At 42.7% G+C, this 20,502-nt stretch overlaps 1 protein-coding gene across 2 annotated transcripts in view; it reads right to left on the bottom strand.

Annotated features, from left to right (window-relative positions):
* mettl14 (methyltransferase 14, N6-adenosine-methyltransferase subunit) overlaps positions 1-14,122 on the bottom strand; it is a 33,624-nt gene extending 19,502 nt beyond the window's left edge. For both annotated transcript variants that reach the window (XM_061830442.1, XM_061830441.1), the window contains exons 1-4: positions 13,918-14,122; positions 13,512-13,600; positions 8,387-8,474; positions 632-709 (exon numbers count right to left, since the gene is read on the bottom strand). In XM_061830442.1, the coding sequence (XP_061686426.1) occupies positions 632-709; positions 8,387-8,474; positions 13,512-13,600; positions 13,918-13,983 (321 nt within the window). In that variant the 5' untranslated portion in view covers positions 13,984-14,122. The remainder of the gene's footprint in view (positions 1-631; positions 710-8,386; positions 8,475-13,511; positions 13,601-13,917) is intronic.
* Positions 14,123-20,502: the final 6,380 nt, after the last annotated feature.

Raw genomic sequence — 20,502 nt, 5'->3', positions numbered from 1 at the left:
TAAAAAAGTGGAGACGTGGAGATGTGATTAGAACAGGTTGGAGATTGTGAAAGAGACACATCCCACGTTCTCCTCGCGAGCCAGAAGTTCCTCTTGTCTTCCTTCCTTGATAATTTTACTTTAAATGTCCTAGGCTGTTTAAATCTGACAGTAATATTGCCCTGAGGGCTCGAAACAATCGTGTAATATTGCCCCGGTAACTTCACTCGGTTGTGTGGTGTTGTCCTTTTCGAAAAGAGCTTCGGTGTCAGAAGGGGTGTCGGAAAAATCCGAATAGCTCTGTTGTTCGGCTTCCATAGTAGCAGGCACTGCGCGTTTTCAATGGTGGAAGTGATGACGATGTCAAGGACAGAGGACGTGACTAATATGGCGACCACTTGGATGTCGAGGGACACTCAATTGCGCAACTTTGTGCATGGATGACGCGTTCTCCGCTCACTTTTTTTCCCCATATAAACATTGAAGTGAATACTGTTATATGTATTTTTCATTACAATTTCTATTTTAGAATGTTTATAGGGATGACAGTCCCACTTTAAGCGACACATCAAACGGGAAACACATTCAACAAGAAAATAATTAAAGCCAAAGTACTACTTGAAGTTTATGGCCAAGAGAATTATGTTCCAACCTTAAGGAAAGTACTTGAGTCCTTGTAAACTTCCTCATAAGGGTTGCTCTCCTCAGTTGGCAGGACTTCCACCTCCTCCTGATACAATAACGACAGAAAGATGTATTGGTATTCAGTTATATGTAATAGAACAACAGTGCAACAATTCATATAGAAAATGTGGACCGCTGCTTATAAAGAGGAAAGGCGTGCGTGACTGAGGAAACGTTAAACACAAAGGTTTTTAGTGTGTACGTCAAAGAGGACGCTAAAGTCATGCCCCGCAATAGGTACAGTGAAGAAAATAAGTATTTGAACACCTTGGTATATTTCAAGTTCTCCCACTTAGAAATCATGGAGGGGTCTGAAATTTTCATCGTAGGTCCATGTCCACTGTGAGAGAGATAATCTAAAAAGAAAAATCCAGAAATCACAATGTATGATTTTTTTCACGATTTATTTGTGTGATACAGCTGCAAAGAAGTATTTGAACACCTGTCTATCAGCAAGCAATCTGACCCTCAAGGACCCGTTAGTCTGGCTTTAAAAGTCCACCTCCACTCCATGTATTTTCCTGAATCAGATGCACCTGTGTGAGGTCATTAGCTGCATACAATATTTGAACACCTGAGAAAAAAACAATGTTAATATTTGGTACAGATGCCTTTGTTTGCAATTAGAGAGGTCAAACGTTTCCTGTAGCTGTTCACCAGGTCTGCACACACTGAGGAGGGATTTTGGCCCACTCTTCCACACAGATCTTCTGTAGATCAGACAGGTTTCTGGGCTGTCGCTGAGAAACACGGAGTTTCGGCGCACTCCCAAGATTTTCGATTGGGTTTAGGTCTGGAGACTGGCTAGGCCACGCCAGAACCTTGATATGCTTCTTACGGAGCCACTCCTTGGTTTTCCTGGCTGTGTGCTTCGGGTCATTGTCATGTTGAAAGAACCAGCCACGACCCATCTTCAATGCTCTGACTGAGGGAAAGAGGTTGTTCCCCAAAATCTCACAATACATGGTCGCGGTCATCCTCTCCTTAATACAGTACAGTCGTCCAGTCCCATGTGCAGAAAAACACCCCCAGAGCATGATGCTACCACCCACATGCTTCACAGTAGGGATATGTTCTTGGGATAGACCTCATCATTCGTCTTTCATTTTCCAATGATTGCTCCAATAGTGGCACTTTTGTCACCAAGCTGCTTGGCAATTTCTCCGTAGCACTTTCCAGCTCCAGAACCACCTGATACGGGCTGTGTAGAGTTGTGCAATATTGTGTCTGGTGTCTTTGGACAGCTCTTTGGTCTTGGCTGTTACAAGTTTGAGTCTTGCTGATTGTATGAGGTGGACAAGTGTCTTTATACAGCTAACAAACTCACACAGGTGCTTCTGATTCAGGATAATACATGGAGTGGAGGTGGACTTTTAAAGGCGGAGTAACACGTCTTTGAGGGTCAGAATTCTAGCTGATAGGTGTTCAAATACTTATTTGCAGCCGTATCACAAATCGTAAAAAAAAAAATAAAAAAAAAAAATAAATCACACATTGTGATTTCTGGATTTTTCTTTTTAGATCATCTTTCTCACAGTGGACATGAACCTTTGATGAAAATTTCAGACCCCTCTATGATTTCTAAGTTGGAGAACTTGAAATCATAGAGGGGTGTTCAAATAATTATTTTCTTCATTGTATATAGTGCCGGCGTGATAAAGACTGACCTGAAACAGGAGAGGTTTAGTCTGATTTGACTTCAGACAGTGACACAAAAAATGAAATGTGTTTTTGCACGTCTGGCTTCAACTGTATGTGTTGTTGTTGTCGTGTCCTGTGAACTAGGAAAGGTGGGGAGATTAAAAAAAATAATAATAATTTGGCTAAATCATCATCTACCTCTACCCGCACAGAAAACCCTCAAGACACCGGGTTCGGTTGTGTGCTGTGAACATGCGTGCAGCGAGCTCAGCCACAGACTATCCTTCCCCATCCCCTTACTTACAGCGTCGCCAGCCGGTGTGACTTTTCTGCATTCCACTACGGTGGATGGTTGGTTGTCATGTTAAATTGTCAATATTGCAATGTAATTATAGTTTTACAATTAAACAGTAAAATACATTTGTTAGTCTTAATTTATTATAACATTGAGGCCTGACCTACAGAAACTAGTTATTTTGTGAACTAGAAATAGTTTTGCTTTTTTTAAATACAACTGATGACTGAACAACAGCCATCATTAATATCTTTACAGTTATGTTTTGTTTAAAGATAAATTACTTTCCAAAATGCTTGACAGTTTAATTTGAATCCCATTAAAATAAAATGTTTCACCTGGTCCTTCATGTTTTCTTGAAAGAATTGTACACATCTTCCAAATTCTGCATGGGCAATTAAATATTTGACCTGGACTGTGTTTTCTGATTTACTCAATAAAAGTAGGACTGTGAATTTCAGAATAAAAGCAAGTAAATTAAGTGTTGTGCTTAAATAAAGTGCTTAACTTCAGAATAATTCTTTGAAAAAATATAAAATACATTTAATCCTTCATGTTTTGATTAAATGGGTAGAAGCAAAATCATTCATTGTAAAAATACATTATACACACACTGTTGGGTTTTCCAGAATTTGGAAGTCAACTTTTTGGGTGGGTGTTACATGGGTGTGCTTTATACAAGAGAAATTACAGTAATTAGAGATGAAAGTGGACTTTCGTGAAAATTCCTGAAAATACAAATGTGAGTACTAGGATGGTATGGGGGCATGCCCCCCCAGGAAATTTTTGAAAAAAAATGGATGGCTGTGGTGCATTCTGGCGATATCTGTGAAAAAAATTCTGACAAAAATTGAAAGTAAAATTTCTAAGTCCTGACCAAAAAAAAAAAAAATTGGGCAGTAGTTCCCCAAGTGCCAAGCCCAAATTTTTTTACCCCCTATCACTGGATAGCACAAAATCACATTTGTCATTAAAATATGCTTAAAATATGCCATCTTATCACAAGACAAATTAATTAAGTGAACTATTCAGTAAAAAGATCTAGTAATACTAATAGTATAATCAGTTCCCTTTAATATATACATACATTATATATATTACACACAGTCACTCACATTTGAAAAATGTACAGGTGTGGTCAGTCAAGCTCGCAGATAAAGTTGCGTGTGTGATTAGGGATGGCCTTAAAATAACTTGCTAGATTAATATAACTGTAAATTAAAAATAAAATAAGCAAATATATAACTAAAATAGAAAACAAAAACTTCAAACGCAGAAATGATAATTTACAATTTCAACTGATATTAGTAGAACATGATATAAAACGCTATTTAAAATTTTCCATCAATAAAAATTCTTGATCTGACAAACTTTATCTGAAGAAAAGTTAAATGCATTGGCCTGTCAAGGAATAAACATGAACTGTCTATCCCCACAATGTTTCGAAAATGCTGAAAGTTTAGTTCAACATAATCGGCGTTCGTGGCAACAAGCGAGCGATACATTGTCAACAAACATTCCTGTCGGCAATCGTGATGTATTGTTGTGGGGAGGGGGGGGGGGCACGCACCAGAGGACTGCCATAAATAGGAGGCCGGCTCGAGGTATTGGCCACACCTGAATCAAGCGACGAGGTGGATGATAGTCTGTTTGTTTGTTTTGTTTTTTTACGCCATCAGACTGCCTCGCGATCGACGCAATGAGCACCCCTGGTGTAACTGAATTTCCTTTTACATGGCTCATGATGTTGATGACTTTCGACGTAAATGCGCTCGGATTAGGTGAAGCAGTTCTGAACATGCGCTTTTGTACATGCTTCGTATATGCTCAATACGGTTAACTTGCATTTCCTGTTTCCAGATGAATACCGGTTGGAGCAGGCTTGTATGGTTAACAACGTTTATGAAATAAACACGTTAATTAATGTCAAGACCATACAAAATAAGCAACGTCTTGAGAGAATGTGAGGGGAAGGGCGTTACTCTTACTAGTGTTAGTGCCTCAACATGGCTACGCTCGTGAAAGCTAAACAATGAACTCAAACGCATGTTCGTCCATTGTTGTCAACTAATATCCGGATTAATTTTAGGTAATTTTTCCTCAATTTTCCAGAGCTATTTTCATGAAAATTAAAAAATCCGGAATTCCGGGAAAATCCAGAGAACTTTCTTCACTGAGTAATTGAAATTCTATAGCATTAAATGAGGTCAAACGTTAGTTAAGCTTGGCTATATATGAGGGGTCTTTCTATTCCCCTACTTGAGCATCACCATACCGTGGTGGAGGGGTTTGTGTGTCCAGATGAGCTTAAGAGCTAAGTTCTCTGAGTCTTCACGCCCCTGCTAGGGTCACCCATGGCAAACAGGTTCTTGGTGAGGGACCAGACACAGCATGGCCAAAAGACCCCCATGATGGTAAACAAAAATGGATTCAGGTTTCCCTTGCCTGGATGTGGGTCACTGAGGCTTCCCTCTGGAGGCAGGCCTGGAGGTGGGGCTCGAAGAAGAGTGCCTGGTGACCGGGTCTGCACCAATGGGGCTCGGCCATGCACAGCCCAAAAGGGGAACATGGGTCCTATTTCCCATGGGCACACCACCTGTGAGAGGGGCCATAGGGGTTGGGTGGAATTTAAGCGGGGCGATAGCCGAAGGCGGGGACCCTGGCGATCTGATCTCCAGTACGGAAAGTGGCTCTAGGGACATGGATTGTCACCTATCTGGCAGGTAAGGAGAACGAGCTGGTGTGTGAGGTTGAGAAGTTTCAACTAGACATAGACGGATTTGCCTCAACACACTGCATGGGTTCTGGTGCCAGTCCTCTTAAGACAGGTTGAACTTACCCACGGTGAAAGGCATCAGTAGATAAGTGGGTAGCCTCCCTCCAGGGTAGACGGGTCCTGAATGTTGTTTGTGCTATGCACTAGATATCAGTTAATAGTACACACCTTTTTTGGAGTCCTTACAGCAGGGGGTGACAAACTAATTGTCGTCGTGGGCCACATTGTACTTTTGCTTTCCCCCAGAGGGCCGTTATGATCGTGAAACCATAGAAATTTTTAATCGCCTCATTATAGTGACACATGAAATTTATGAACTAGTTTTGGAATCAGAAATCAAGAGTAATGACATTTTCAACTATTGTTGTCATTTGGTAACTTGCTTAGGGTTAGGGTTATTGCTACTTGCAATACATCAATGTTATTTTTGAAGTGAAAATTTGAAATTTTGGTAAAGATTTGAACAAAAATCATGGAAGTTGATAAACACTATTTGCATTTGTGGCCCACATAAAGTCATGTGGCGTGCAGGATCTGGCCCCCGGGCTTTGACTTTATCACCTGTGCCTCAGAGGAAGTGCTAAAGACCACTCCCTCTGCGGGACTCCAATGTTCTTCTGGCGGACTTCAATGCTCACATATGTGAGCAATGACAGGGAGACCTGAAAGGGTGTGATATGGAGGATCCCCCTCAATCAGAACCAGAGTGGTGTTCTGTTACTGGGCTTATGTGCTCTACAGGGATTGTCCATAAAGAACACCATGGGTGTCCACATGTGTACTTGGCACTAAGACACCCTAGGTCGCAGTTCGTTGATCAACTTTTGTAGTTGTGTGATGGGACTTGCAGCCACACTTGGGTGAAGATTGGTGTGGAGCTCTCAACTGATGTCCACCTGGTGGTGAGTTGACAGCGATGGTGGGGGAAGATCCCGGTCTGACGTGGCATGCTTAAACATATTGTGAAGGTCTGCTGGGAATGGCTGGCAGATTCCTGTGTCAGAAAGAGTTTCAAGTCCCACCTCCGAAAGAACTTTGCCCATGTTTTGAGGAATGGATAATGTTCCGAGCATCCATTGCTGAGGCAGCCGACACGAAATGTGGCCATTATGTGGTCGGTGCCCGTAGTGGCAGCAACCCGCCAACACGTTGGTGGACACCAACAGTGAGGGATGCCATCAGGCTGAAGAAGGCATTCTATCGCGCCTTTTTGGCCTGTGGGACTCCCGAGACAGCTGATAGGTACCGGCTGGGCAGGCATAATACAGCTTTGGTGGTCGCTGAGGCAAAAACCCGGGCCTGTAAGGGGTTCGGTGAGACCATGGAGAACAACTTTAAGACGGCTTTAAAGAAAATATGGTTCACTGTCCGGCGTCTCAGGTGGGGGAAGCGGTCCACCAACAACACTGTGTATAGTGAGGATGGGGCGCTGCTGACCTTGACTCGGGACGTTGTGAGTCGGTAGGGACAATACTTTGAAGACCTCTTTAATTCCACCTTCCCACAAGCGCTCCCATAGCGGGTAGTCCTTCAGAAATATGGGGTACCGAACCACCTGATACGGGCTGTTAGGTCCCCGTATGAGCGGAGTCAGAGTTTGGTCGTCACACACACGTTACGAAGTAAGTCATACTCGTTTCCAGTAGGAGTTGGATTCCGCCATGGCTCCCCTTCGTCACAAATTTTGTTCATAACTTTTATGGACAGAATCTCCAGGCTCAGCCGTGTTGTGGAGGGGGGTCTGGTTTGAAGGTCTCAGTATTGCAGCTACACTATATGCAGATGATGTGGTTCTGTTGGCTACATCAAGCTGTGATCTCTAATGCTCACTGGCGCGGTTCGAGGCTGATATAAGAATCACCACCTCCAAAGCTGAGACCACGGTCCTCAGTCGGAAACGTGTGGCTTGCCCTTTCCAGGTCGAGAATGAGATACTGCCCCAAGTGGAGGAGTTCAAGTATCTTGGAGTCTTGTTCACAAGAGAGGGAAGAATGAAAGGGGAGAGTGACAGGAGGATCGGTGCAGCATCTGCAGTGATGCAGACTTTGTATCGGTCCATTGTGGAAAAAGAGAGAACTAAGTCAAAAGGAGGTGCTCTCAATTTACCAGTCGATCTACGTTCCTACTCTCTCCTATAGTCACAAGTTATGGGTCAGGTCAAGATCCCGGATACAAGCGGCCTAAATGAGTTTCCTCTGCTGGGTGTCCAGGCTCTCCCTTAGAGATAGGGTGAGAAGCTTGGTCATCTGGAAGGGGCTCAGTGTCAAGCCGCTACCTTTTCTGCATTGACAAGAGCCAGATGAGGTGCCAGATGCCTCCCTGATGAGGTGTTCCGGGCACCCCCCGGGGACAACCCAGGATACGCCTGAGAGACTTCGTCTCTCGGCTGACCTGGGAACACCTCGGAATCCCCCCGGAAGTGCTGGAGGAAGTGACTGGGGAAAGGGAAGTCTTGACATCCCTGCTTAAGTCTTTTCCTTTGTCTGCTGGTTACAATTGCATACTTCAGTTGAATAATTCTACCGTATTTTTGTGAACATAAGCATCGTATTAAAGGGCACAGTCTCAGTTGCGGGTGCAATTTTAGCATTTAACACACGTATTTAGATGGACTGTATTATTGGGCGCAGGCATGGTGGCACTTACATGCGAGAGAGGCACAATTGTACCTTTATTTTTATAAGCAGAAGAACAAGCTTATACTTTTTTCACCACTCTGACTGGTGCAAGCAAGTCACTAGTCAACAGGCCATCCTCACCCACTGTGTCGTACCAAACCAAAATCATTACGCCACAGCAAACAAAACAGCACAACCAGCAAACAATAAAACCATAACGATTAGCAAATAAATAATTAACAATAGATGCACTTCAAAGCTATTTATATACGTTTAGCGACACAAAGCATGCTGGAATTTTAAGTGCTCCTCCTTATAGTCGTGAAAAAACAGTATATTACTTGTAATCCTAATGATCAAATATTTCAAGGAAATACTATCACAAACACTCACTTTTTGTTCCTCCACATCTTCCTCAGTGTCATCGCTTTCTGTCAGAGTCTTTCTCTTGGAGGGAGGAGCAGAATTATCCAACGACGCCCTGCAACACACAAACAACATTAATTGACTAACAAAAACCTGGCTCAAATGTCAGAATCCTGTTTTTTCTGTTGTTTGTTCCGTCGTTGTCTGTTTCTGATTTTTGTATGTGGTCGCCTGTTCTTAATCTGGGCCACCACTGGCTCTCTTTTGTCACTGCTTAGATCAGGAAAATTATCTGATCAGCCTTGACGTAGTTGGGCATAACTTTCCACTGTTATTGTGACGCGGTACAAGAAAGATGCAAATCATTTGTAAAATCATCGAAGAAGAGACCCAAATAATGAGAATGAATAATTATTTGTTTTTATTTAAGAGAGTTATTGTATTTTTACATTTACCAATCTTTTTCTTCTTTTCCTTTCGGCTTGTCCCGTTAGGGGTTGCCACAGCGTGTCCTCTTTCTCCATCTAAGCCAATCTTATGCATCTTCCTCTCTAACACCCACTGTCCTTAGGTCCTCCCTCACAGCATCCATTAACTTATTCTTTGGTCTTCCTCTCACTCTTTTCCCTTGAAGCTCCATCCTCAGCACCTTTCTACTAATATACTCACTCTCTCGCCTCTGTACATGTCCAAACCATTGAAGTCTGCTCTCTCGAACTTTGTCTCCAAAACATCCAACTTTGGCTGTCCCTCAAATTAGCTCATTTCTAATCCTATCCAACCTGCTCACTCCAGGGGAGAACCTCAACATCTTCATTTCTGCCACCTCCAGTTCTGCTTCCTGTTGTTTCTTCAGTGCCACAGTCTCTAATCCGTACAACATGGCCGGCCTCACCACTGTTTTATAAACTTTGCCCTTCATCCGAGCAGAGACTCTTCTTTCATATAACACACCAGAGACCTTCCGCCAGCTGTTCCAACCTGCTTGGACCCGTTTCTTCACTTCTTTACAACACTCACCACTTACTCTGGATTGTTGACCCCAAGTATTTGAAATCATCCACCCACGCTATCTCTTCTCCCTGTAGCCTCACACTTCCTCCTCCAGCCCTCTCATTCACACACATATATTCTGTTTTACTTCACCAAATCTTCATTCCTCCCATTTCCAGTGCATGCCTCCATCTTTCTAATTGTTCCTTCACCAGCTCCCTGCTTTCACTGCATATCACAATATCATCTGCAAACATCATGGTCCCAGGGGATTCCAGTCTAACCTCATCTGTCAGCCTATCCCTTACCACTGCAAACAGGAAGGGGCTCAGAGCTGAGGCCTGATGCAGTCCCACCTCCACCTTAAATTCTTCTGTCATACCTACGGCACACGTCACTACTGTTTTGCTGCCCTCATACATGTCCTGTACTATTCTAACATATTTCTCAGCCACACCAGACTTACGCATGCAGTACCACAGTGCCTCTCTTGGTACTCTGTCATGGGCTTTCTGGAGATCCACAAAGACACAATGTAGCTCCTTCTGACCTTCTCTGTACTTTTCAATGAGGATCCGCAAGGCAAATAATACATCTGTGGTACTCTTTCTAGGCATGAAACCTGACTGTTGCTCGCAGATAATGACTTCTGATCTGAGTCTACCTTCCACAACTCTTTCCCATAACTTCATTGTGTGGCTCATTTACTTTATTCCTCTATAGTTGCCACAGCTATGCAAATCCTCTTTGTTCTTAAAAATGGGAACTAGCACACTTCTCCTCCATTCTTCAGCCATCTTCTCGCCCGCTAGTATTCTGTTGAATAAATTGGTCAAAAACTCAACAGCCACCTATTCAAATTGCTTCCATACCTCCACCGGTATGTCATCAGCAGCAACTGCCTTTCTATTTTTCATCTTTTGTAGTGCCTTTCGAACTTCCCCCTTGCTAATCATTGTCACTTCCTGGTCCTTCACACTTGCCTCTTCTACTCTTCCTTCTCTCTCATTTTCTTCATTCATCAAATTCTCAAAGAATTCTTTCCATCTATTCAGCACACTCCTGGCACCAGTCAACACATTTCCATCTCTATCCTTAATCACCCTTACCTGCTGCACATCCTCCCCATTTCTATCCCTCAGTTTGGCCCACCTGTAGAGATCCTTTTCTCCTTCTTTCGTGTCCAACCTGGTGTACATGTTGTCATGCCTCTTGTTTAGCCTTCGCCACCTCTACCTTTGCCCCACACCGCATTTCAATGTATTCCTTTCGCCTCTCCTCAGTCCTCTCACTGTCCCACTTCTTCGCTAACCTCTTTCCTTGTATGACATCCAGTAATTTGGGGTTCCACCACCAGGTCTCCTTTTCTTACCAGACAACACACCAAGTACTCTCCTGCCTGAGTCTCTGATCACCTTGGCTGTAGTAGTCCTGTTTTCCAGGAGCTCCTCCTGTCCATCGAGAGCCGGTCTCACCACTTCGCGGGAGGCCGCACAGCATTCTTACTTTCTCAGCCACGCGGTTAAAAAAAACATACGGTAATTCCTCACCTGCCTTGACTTACATGTGAACTTAAGTAACGTCCCATTCCGATTCCATATGGTTAGGAAGTTGGGAATATCAAGTTGGTGCACTCTGTACAGCTAGAACAGCTCAAACTCTTCTGAAAAGGTTGTCCACAAGGTTTGGGAGCGTGTGACCATTGTAGCCATTCTTTCAGAAGTGCATTGATGAGATCATTTACAGTGAAGAAAACAGGTATTTGAACATCCAGCTATATTGCAAGTTTTTCCACTTAGAAATCATGGAATGGTCTGAAATTTTCATCGTAGGTGCATGTCCACTGTGAGAGAGATAATCTAAAGAGAAAAATCCAGAAATCACAATGTATGATTTTTTTAACAATATGTGATACAGCTGCAAATACGTATTTGAACACCCGTTTATCAGCTAGAATTCTGATCCTCAAAGACCTGTTAGTCCACCTTTAAAGGTCCACCTCAACTCCATGTATTATCCTGAATCAGATGCACCTTTGTGAGGTTGTTAGCTGAATAAAGACACCTGTCCACCCCATACAATCAGTATGACTCAAACTTGTAACATGGCCAAGACCAAAGAGCTCTCCAAAGATACCACAGAGGAAATTGTAAAGCTCCACACGGCTGGAAAGTGCTACGAAGAAATTGCCAAGCAGCTTGGTGAAAAAAGTTCCACTGTTGGAGCAATCATTAGAAAATGGAAGAAGCTAAACATGACGGTCAATCTTAATCGGAGTGGAGCCCCATGCAAGATATCACCTCGTTTGGTCTCAATGATCCTTAGAAAGGTGAGGAATCAGCCCAGGACTACGCAACAGGACTTGGTCAATGAATTGATCAGAGCTGGGACCACCGTTTCCATGGTGACTGTTGGTAACACACTAAGACGTCATGGTTTGAAATCATGCATGGCACGGAAGTTTCCCCTGCTTAAATCAGCACGTCAAGGCGCGTCTTAAGTTTGTCAATGACCATTTATGATACAGAGGAGTTGTGGGAGAATGTTTTGTGGTCAGATGTGACCAAAATTGAACTTTTTGGTCATAATTCCACTACCGTGTTTGGAGGAACATGGATGATGAGTTCCATCCCAAGAACACCATCCCTACTTTGAAGCATGGAGGTGGTAGCATCGTGCTTTGGGGGTGTTTTTTTGCACATGGGACAGGACGACTGCACTGTATTAAGGATAGGATGACCGCGGGTATGTATTGTGAGATTTTGGGGAACAACCTCTTTCCCTCAGTCAGAGCATTGAAGATGGGTCATGGCTGGGTTTTTCAACATGACAATGTGCCGAAGCACATAGCCAGGAAAACCAAGGAGTGGCTCCGTAAGAAGCATATCAAGGTTCTGGCGTGCCCTAGCCAGTCTCCAGACCTAAACACAATAGAAAATCTTTGGAGGGAGCTGAAACTCCCTGTTTCTCAGCTACAACCCAGAAACCTGTCTGATCAAGAGAAGATCTGTGTGGAGGAGTGGGCCAAAATCCCTCCTGCAATATGTGCAAACTTGGTAAACAACTACAGGAAACATTTGACCTCTGTACTTGCAAACAAAGGCTACCGGACCAAATATTAACATTGTTTTTTTTTTCAGGTGTTCAAATACTTATTTGCAGCGGTATCAAACAAATAAATTGTTAAAAAAATCATATATTGTGATTTCTGGAGTTTTCTTTTTAGATTATCTCTCTTAAAGTGGACATGCACCTACGATGAAAATTCCAGACCCCTCCATGACTTCTAAGTGGGAGAACTTGTAATACAGCAGGGTGTTCAAATACTTATTTTCTTCACTGTACTGATTACAGTCTGGCTTCCTGTCTTTGCTTAAATTCATCCCAAAGGTATTCTATAGAGTGCAAGCCAGTCACCTTTATCCACTCCCATCCATATCTTTACCTTGCGTTGTACGTTGCTGCACAAAGATTGCCACAAAGTTAAAAGACGCATGGAAGTTCAAAACCTTTTGGTATTCTGAAGTATTTCTCTTCACTATAACCCAGGAGCAAACCCCCCCACGAACTACCCTAAGAATATCCTATCTCATCTGTGAAGGGACATAAACCTTTTTAATGGAATCGTGAAAATAAACTTTTGCATGGCATTCCAGTTTCTGTAACGGGTCAGCACATGACCTTTATTCTTGTCAAAGAACACTCTCACCTGTCTCTCACCTACTAACAGTTAAGGTTTGGGTGAAGGAAATAATGGTGTATTTTATTGGAGAAAATTTTATCTGGTTATTTATGAGTTCTGTATGTTTGGTTGAAGACTGTTTGTGTACATTATAGTTTCATGTATAGACTGTATTTTTATTTATAATTACTTTTTACTAGTTCTATTTTGGTGTCAGCAACCAGGTAAGCATTGCCAAAGAACACAGGTTCATTGTCTTACCTGAGTAAATAAGGACTATATTATATAAAATGAAAACTTTGCATCATAAGTGGGGCACTGCATAGAAGTGAGCAAGTTATCAGAATAGTACAGTACAACCACTGCCTTTTGAGACAGCATTTTTTTAATTGACCCAAAAGACATGTTACATAAACAGATGCTTTACAAATCATGAGGAGGGATTCCAAACATGCCTCACCCATGGAGATTTCTTACCTGCATGTTTCTCTTGTCTCTTCTATTTCTTTTAGTTCATCTTTACTGTTAAGCACAGCCCCAATGCTCTCTGCACTTTCAGCTCCCAACTGTCAACAAAATAAAAGGGTTAAGAATAATTCTGCTCAATTTCAATAACTTCATGATAACGCCTAATCCCTCTATGCGTATTAAAACACTAGCGGAAATGTGTCAAACTTCTCTAGCTAAAATTTAGTATTTAAAATGACACGGATTGCACTCGCTGGTATTTATAGCCATTCTAGCTCCCATACTGCCATGCACGCCAATATATTACGATTTCCCCACGTAACAATGTACTGTCAGAATACTGTAAATTATATGAGCACTTATTGTTATATTGTTGGGTTGGGTACTGTGCTAACAATGGTGCTTAAATACTCGCCTGTTGGGCTAAAAGCTGCCGCCTGAGTTTTTGACGCTCGCGGATTTCCTGCAGTCTACTGTTCATTTCATCAATTTCGTTCTTTTCTCCTACGACAAGTCAAGTAACAATTAATTCATCGGAATGTTTTAGGATATGAGTTTTGCTACCTATTGGGCAAACAACTAGCTAACGTTTGCTTCAGGCTTGAGTTAAACTGGGGGAGCGCTCGTTGTATTCACCAGGACGTTTGATGAGGAATAGAGGGGCGGTGGTTTGTTTTTTTAATTCAGTATTGAGTGGGGGTGGGGTATTTTAGTGATATTTTAAAAATATTATTATGAATTTCATAATGTAATACATGTCGCATTTGTGCCAATGAAGCCGAATTGGCATCAAAGTCTCAATTGATGGCACCGCCCAACCGAATGCGTTTCAGCATTTGCGTACATTAAAATAAGCAAACCTTTTACGGATCTGGCTGTCATAGTTCGCTGCCCGCTTTTCTCCTCCAATGAGGAAATACCCCACTGTGACGCAGCCGGCACGTGCAGAGATCTTCTATTAGTTTGATAGCCCATGGACTGAAAGTGGTATGGCGATTTTCACTGCGCCTCAATAAGTGTCCATAGAAACAATATAATACCAAACACTGTCATGATCCTGCCGACGCACACTGTGAAGTAAATACTTGAGCGAATTTAAACATGTTCTACACATATTATTTAGATCCAACAGAGAACAGAACAATTTCACCAATTTTTTTTTCAAGGAAACCAGCGCTCAAATAGTTTGTGATGAACATTTAACATGAATGTAATAACAATAATATTGTCAAATATATATATATATATATATATATATATATATATATATATTAGTATTTTAAGTAAATGAGCGGCAAGGTGGATCAGCTGGGAAGCGTTGGCCTCACAGTTCTGAGGTCCAATCCCGGACCGCCTGTGGGGAATTTGCATGTTTTCCCCGTACCTGCGTGTCATGGCCCTGCCGGTCCCTGTCCTACCCGTACCGGTCCCCGATGCGCACGTACCTGCTGGCGGAGGTACACACCTGCGCCTCCTCTCTAGTAATTACGTCCCAGTTATATAGAACCACACATACGGTCTGGCCTTTGCCATATAGTTGCTTCATGCCTCGTTCCCGCACTCTCGTAATCCCGTTCTTGATCTCCCGTGTACCGACCACTGACCTGCCTCCTACACCTGACGTTCTTGTTACTGCTGCTCCCGTTGACTGCCGGCCTGATCCCCGACACTGGACTGAATAAATACATTTCCCAAACTGCCTGTACGTCTCCCGAGTTATGTATTTGGGTCCAACCTTGTGTTCTGCTCATGACAGAATGATCTGGCCATAACATGGACCCAGCCGACTCAGCTGCGATCTGCCAGTCCTTACAGATCCAGGGCAGACCTATCGCCGAGCAGGAAGCCGCTCTCCAGGTAACTTATCACCGGTTACAGGAAATGTGTGCTCAGCTGGACTCTTGGTTCACGTCCATGTCCAGTGTTGCCAACGCCAGCCCACTGACAGCCACCACCGCTCCAAGCCCAAGTCTGTCTGCCCCCGTTCCCCTGCCGGTCACGGACGCCCAGCGGACCATGTGCCCGCCACGGTCCCGACCCGAGCGGTTTTCCGGAGACACGGGTAATATTAAACGCTTCCTCATCCAATGTGATCTCCATTTTGAATTGCAGCCCTCCACCTTCCCCACTGACTGCTCCCGGATAGCCGTGATATCCCACCTGACGGGGAGAGCAGAGGCTTGGGCCACAGCCGAATGGAGCCACGGTTCCGATACTTGCTGCACCTGGACCTCCTTTGTGTGTCCATTGATGCAGGTGTTTCAATACGCGTCCGTGGAACGGGAGGCAGCGGCTACTTTGATTTCACTCTGGCAGGGCACCGCAGCATTGCGGATTACGCCATTAAGTTCTTCATCCGAGTGACGGAGAGCTGGTGGAACGAGGGAGCGCACCTCGACGTGTTCTTTCAGGGGGTCTCGCCCGGGATTCAAGATTACCTCATCGCAGTGGAACTGCCCACAGACCTGGACTCGCTCATCGCCTTTTTCCTCGACCAGAGGCTTGCATTACAGGGGAGGGTTGGCGCTCTACGGGGGGACGTCCAACGGAGCTTCGTATAACAGACCATGCGTTAACCGGTTCAGGCTTTTGAGACGGAGCTCATGCAAGTTGAGGGGGTTCACGGCTCCACGGAGGAATGACAACGACGCCGCCGAGAGGGTTGGTGTTATTATTCTGGGCAGCTGGGCCACCTCATGCCTCGCTGCCCAGTCAAACCCGTATGACCCACACTCAAGGTATCCACGACGGTGAGTCTGAATTACACTGCGGACAGCCCAACGTGGTCCCTGCTTCAGGTGACGTTAAGCGCAGGACAACGTTCATACATCATCATGAGGAATGAGTGAATGCGCGTCTGGGTGACTGCGGCAGAACCAAACCTCGAGAATACTAGTCACTATCGAGTAGACTAATTAGTCTATAAAACTGAGAAAAGGGCAAGGTGTGTCCTGTACGTGAGCTCCGTGAAACATGTGCATGTCTAAAAGTGTGAGTGGAGGTTCCCTACCTCATTTGAACTGGAAATTGAGAGACAACTGTTTGAGGATGCAGAGGTAAGAATTCTCCACCACTTGTGGTAGAAGCTTGAGAACTACCTCAAACAGAACGTAATTGTCACCCTGTTCAGGGGGAAGTCAGTATAGTCACCCGAGGTGAACCACTGACTCCAACAGGGGAAAAACAAATAGCAAAATAGTTGAAACACAACATCTGAAAAAAAAAAAAATAATAATGATGTGTAAGGACTAGAAGTTTGTAGAAAGCAAATGTCCTACTAAAACAAAACATGTAAATTTGTAGATAACACAATATGACTTACACTACTACTACTACTACACACAAAAAAATATATATAGTTAACATGCAGGATAAAATAAGAGAAACAAACACGCAAAAAAAAAAAAAAAAAAAAAGACTGGACTCAAGATGATGTGAAAACAGCCATAAAAGGTATCACATCTCATAAAGTTGATGTAACATAATTCGTCCAGGGAACATAAGACAAATGTTACCACTTAAATGGTGTGGAAGTACAATAAATTTGGATGACAGCAAAGTACTTTCTCACAGCAGCAGGGAGTTTGAGGGTTAATATCGCGCACCTCTGCTAGAGTTAGAAAAAAAACCAAATTGTTCTGCTATTGGAAGAGCAAAATAAAATAACAATGAACCATTTGAAGAATATATAATTGGAATGACTGCATGTTTTAAAGCAAACAGAGGCATTCCTGAAGATCACACTCCAGGGAGTGTGTATCAAGGGCAATTAATAAAAAATGCTCTTCATGCAAATTCAAATAATCCTACAAAACAATGGATTGAAAAACATTGGGTTGACAAACCGACTGGCAGCCTGTAACATTACGTTAACCAAGCACTACACGCAGAAAGAGTGCTACAAAATAAGAAAAAGAAAGTTGACACCTTTCTGACAGAGGAAGGATAAATTTATGGAGCTTTATGCGAAACATTTAATAATTGTGGCTACAGATGAGGAAGAGAGCAAGCCATCTCTCATCAAAAATATCACAACTAATGCTCCCAAAATGCAACGTTTTAATTTGCCCCATACGTTTTTTGGGAAGAGATGGCTTGCTAAAACTAGGACTGGGCTTAATTCCCTCTCTGACAGGAAAAATAGAAGTAAAAAGAAAAAAAAAGGAATTACTGGGAGGACAGTTAAATATCTTACAAATGAGGAATCCATCCAAACAAACCTCCCACAAGAACAGGAGATTTCTTGCTGCAAACAGCTCAAGACGTGATTGAACAACCACAAAATGACGTAGGAAGTGACTCATTGCATGTGACAATGTAGTATAAGATAAACTTATAACAGCCCACACCAGACAAAATCATGATTATCTGTACTCAGATGGTATATCAGTCGTGGTGACAGGAACAAGACTGACTGACAAACTAAATGCACTGCACAAGGAATGGACACCACCATACACGTCATTACAACAGGAGTGGAAGAGTTTGGGACAATTTGTTTTGGTAGTACGAAATGTTCCTGATTGGACAGAAAAAGAACCAGATTTGGATTGGGACGATTGAACTGTACAGACAATATCTTATTGGACAGTCTTAAACAATCTGAGACCAGATGCTGCTGTATTCACGGTGGTATCACAATCGACACAGACAATACTGGAAAAATAGAGGAATAGCGACAACTACAGGGAACACAGTGACACATGCAGAGCTACTACAAAATTTGCTCATAGTAGTTCAATTACCAAAAGAAATAGCCATATGTAAATGTGCAGTACTCACATAAAATACAGACAAAGAATCATTAGGAAATGGATTTACAGATAAAAAAGCAAAAGAAGCAGCATCCAAAACCTTTATGGGATTAGCTGACCATGAAACAAATGAAGACATACTTTGAGATGTGTTAAACAAAATGCAACAACAAAGCTTACCAGTAGAACTAAAAATGTGGAAAAAAAATAAGGTACTACATTACAAAATGGGAATTATGTCAGCACAGATACAAAAAAAAAAAAAAAATTCTACCAAAAAACATTTTTTAAGTGGGCGGCAATCTTGAGCCATGGGAAGTCTCAGGTCTCAACAGGTGCAATGGTAGCCCTGGTACGAAGGCATTACATGATCCATGGATTTAACTTGTATGCAAAAAACTTTTTTTGTAGGGCTTGTTTGATCTGTGTGTTGTTCTCATTCCCACTGCCAAGGTCGCTGTAGTCCGGTTACACATGGGAGAGAGACTGCTGTCATAATGGCAACTAAACAGTTCAATTTTACTGTTGGCTTTTGGATGAAAACGCTACCTGTTATTTACATTTTTCTGTTCGAGTGGTACCTGTGGGAAGGTCCCACCCCCCCAAAAAAAAAGATAAAATGAAATAAAAACAAAACAAATTGGATAACTACATAAAAAAACGTGTCCAAAAGATTGTGTTGTTTGGACAGATCCAGAGATAATACCGATGCTATTAATTGATAACGAATGCAAAAAAAAAAAAAAAGTTGGGGGATTCTGTGTATCCATTAACTTCTCTTGAAAAACAAAAAAACTGTTTTCTAATGGCGCGTCACTAGGAAATTTCACATGCATCAATTTGATAGAACTAGAAACAAATTGGGAATTTTATAAGCATTGATGTGTAAAGCCATTTTTGTGCCATTGTCATGGTGGTGCGGCAGTAACTGTCTTTTTGATTTTTTTATGCCGTATGCCGTATGCCTTTCCTGATGCAACCCTTCTGCATTTATTCGGGGAGAGAGCTGGAGCCAATCCCAGGTCAGCGGCAGACTACACCCCGAACTGGTTGCCAGCCAGTCGCAGTGCAGATGTCGACACCATCACTGAGCGGGAATCGATCCCACGCTTCCTTCACTCAGAATGTCCCTCTGAGGGAAACCCGAACTACAACGTGGCCCGCAAGAGAGATGAGTTTGACACCCCTGCACAACACCATCAGGGGGAAAAAAAGGAAAAAAATGTAACAAGTTACTGTGCTTTAATAACTTTATTACTGCCATTTGTCTATTCATCCTATGTTTGTTTATGAATTAACATCTACTGTACATGCAGTTTTACCCGAACACTGGCATAGACTGAGCAAGAGCTGAATGACATGGGCAAAATAGCAGAAAGAAACACGTGGATACACCTTACACACTGTAAAAGGTCATCTCAGCTGAGTCACCCAAAGGGAAAGGCGAGAAAGGTCCAGCATACGGTCGGTGCAGATTACCTGAAGGCTGGTGAAGATTTAAAAGACACTTGACTCATTTAGGGGTGACTTTGTCGACATGACTTCAAAATGGCTAAATAATATGATAGCATGTTGGGCTGCAACATTGACAGCCGTAAAGATATTTTTGTTCATACGCTACTTTTGGACACCTGTAAAGCTTATGTGCAACCTAATTTCAAATAACATTGGTAAACAACTATGCGGGAGGCATGAGGCATGAGAGGAGGACTCCATGTGTGCCTCCCAGTGAATCAGTTCAGCACTTTTTCAATTCCTTGGCAGAGTCTAATTGCTGGGGATTCCATCCTTGGGCTTATGCTAAATGAAAAACGCCACTTTCTTCTCACCACTTGCCAATTTAATGCTACCTTAAACCCGAATGCCATACAAAAGAGTACGTACTATGGAGGGAGTATTTTAACCAAAAAAGCCTGAGGAACATTTTTTCATTATTATGATTATCATTTTTACAAATAGGAAACAAGACCGGTTGTTATTAATGTAGAATGCAGCTAACAAGGTAAACTATAGTTACATCACATGCATGGGCCCTGGGCCACTAATGCGTGTCATTCCAACAGAAATCCCAACACAATGTACCCTGGAGGTAATGACTAATACAACTCCTATCACTACTTGTCAGAAATGGAAAAGTGTTTATCCAACAACTAAGGCAGTAAATGATAAACTGATATTTTCTACTAATGTTGCGTTGGCTAATTTCTACTATGTTAGCTTTACAGTGACAGATTTTAAGGTGGGAA

Source organism: Syngnathoides biaculeatus, chromosome 9 (genome assembly GCF_019802595.1).
Source record: "Syngnathoides biaculeatus isolate LvHL_M chromosome 9, ASM1980259v1, whole genome shotgun sequence".
In the NCBI taxonomy this organism is placed as follows: Eukaryota; Metazoa; Chordata; class Actinopteri; order Syngnathiformes; family Syngnathidae; genus Syngnathoides; species Syngnathoides biaculeatus.
The sequence above is the reverse complement of the archived record's forward strand: the minus strand, read 5'-3'. Positions and strand labels throughout refer to the sequence as shown.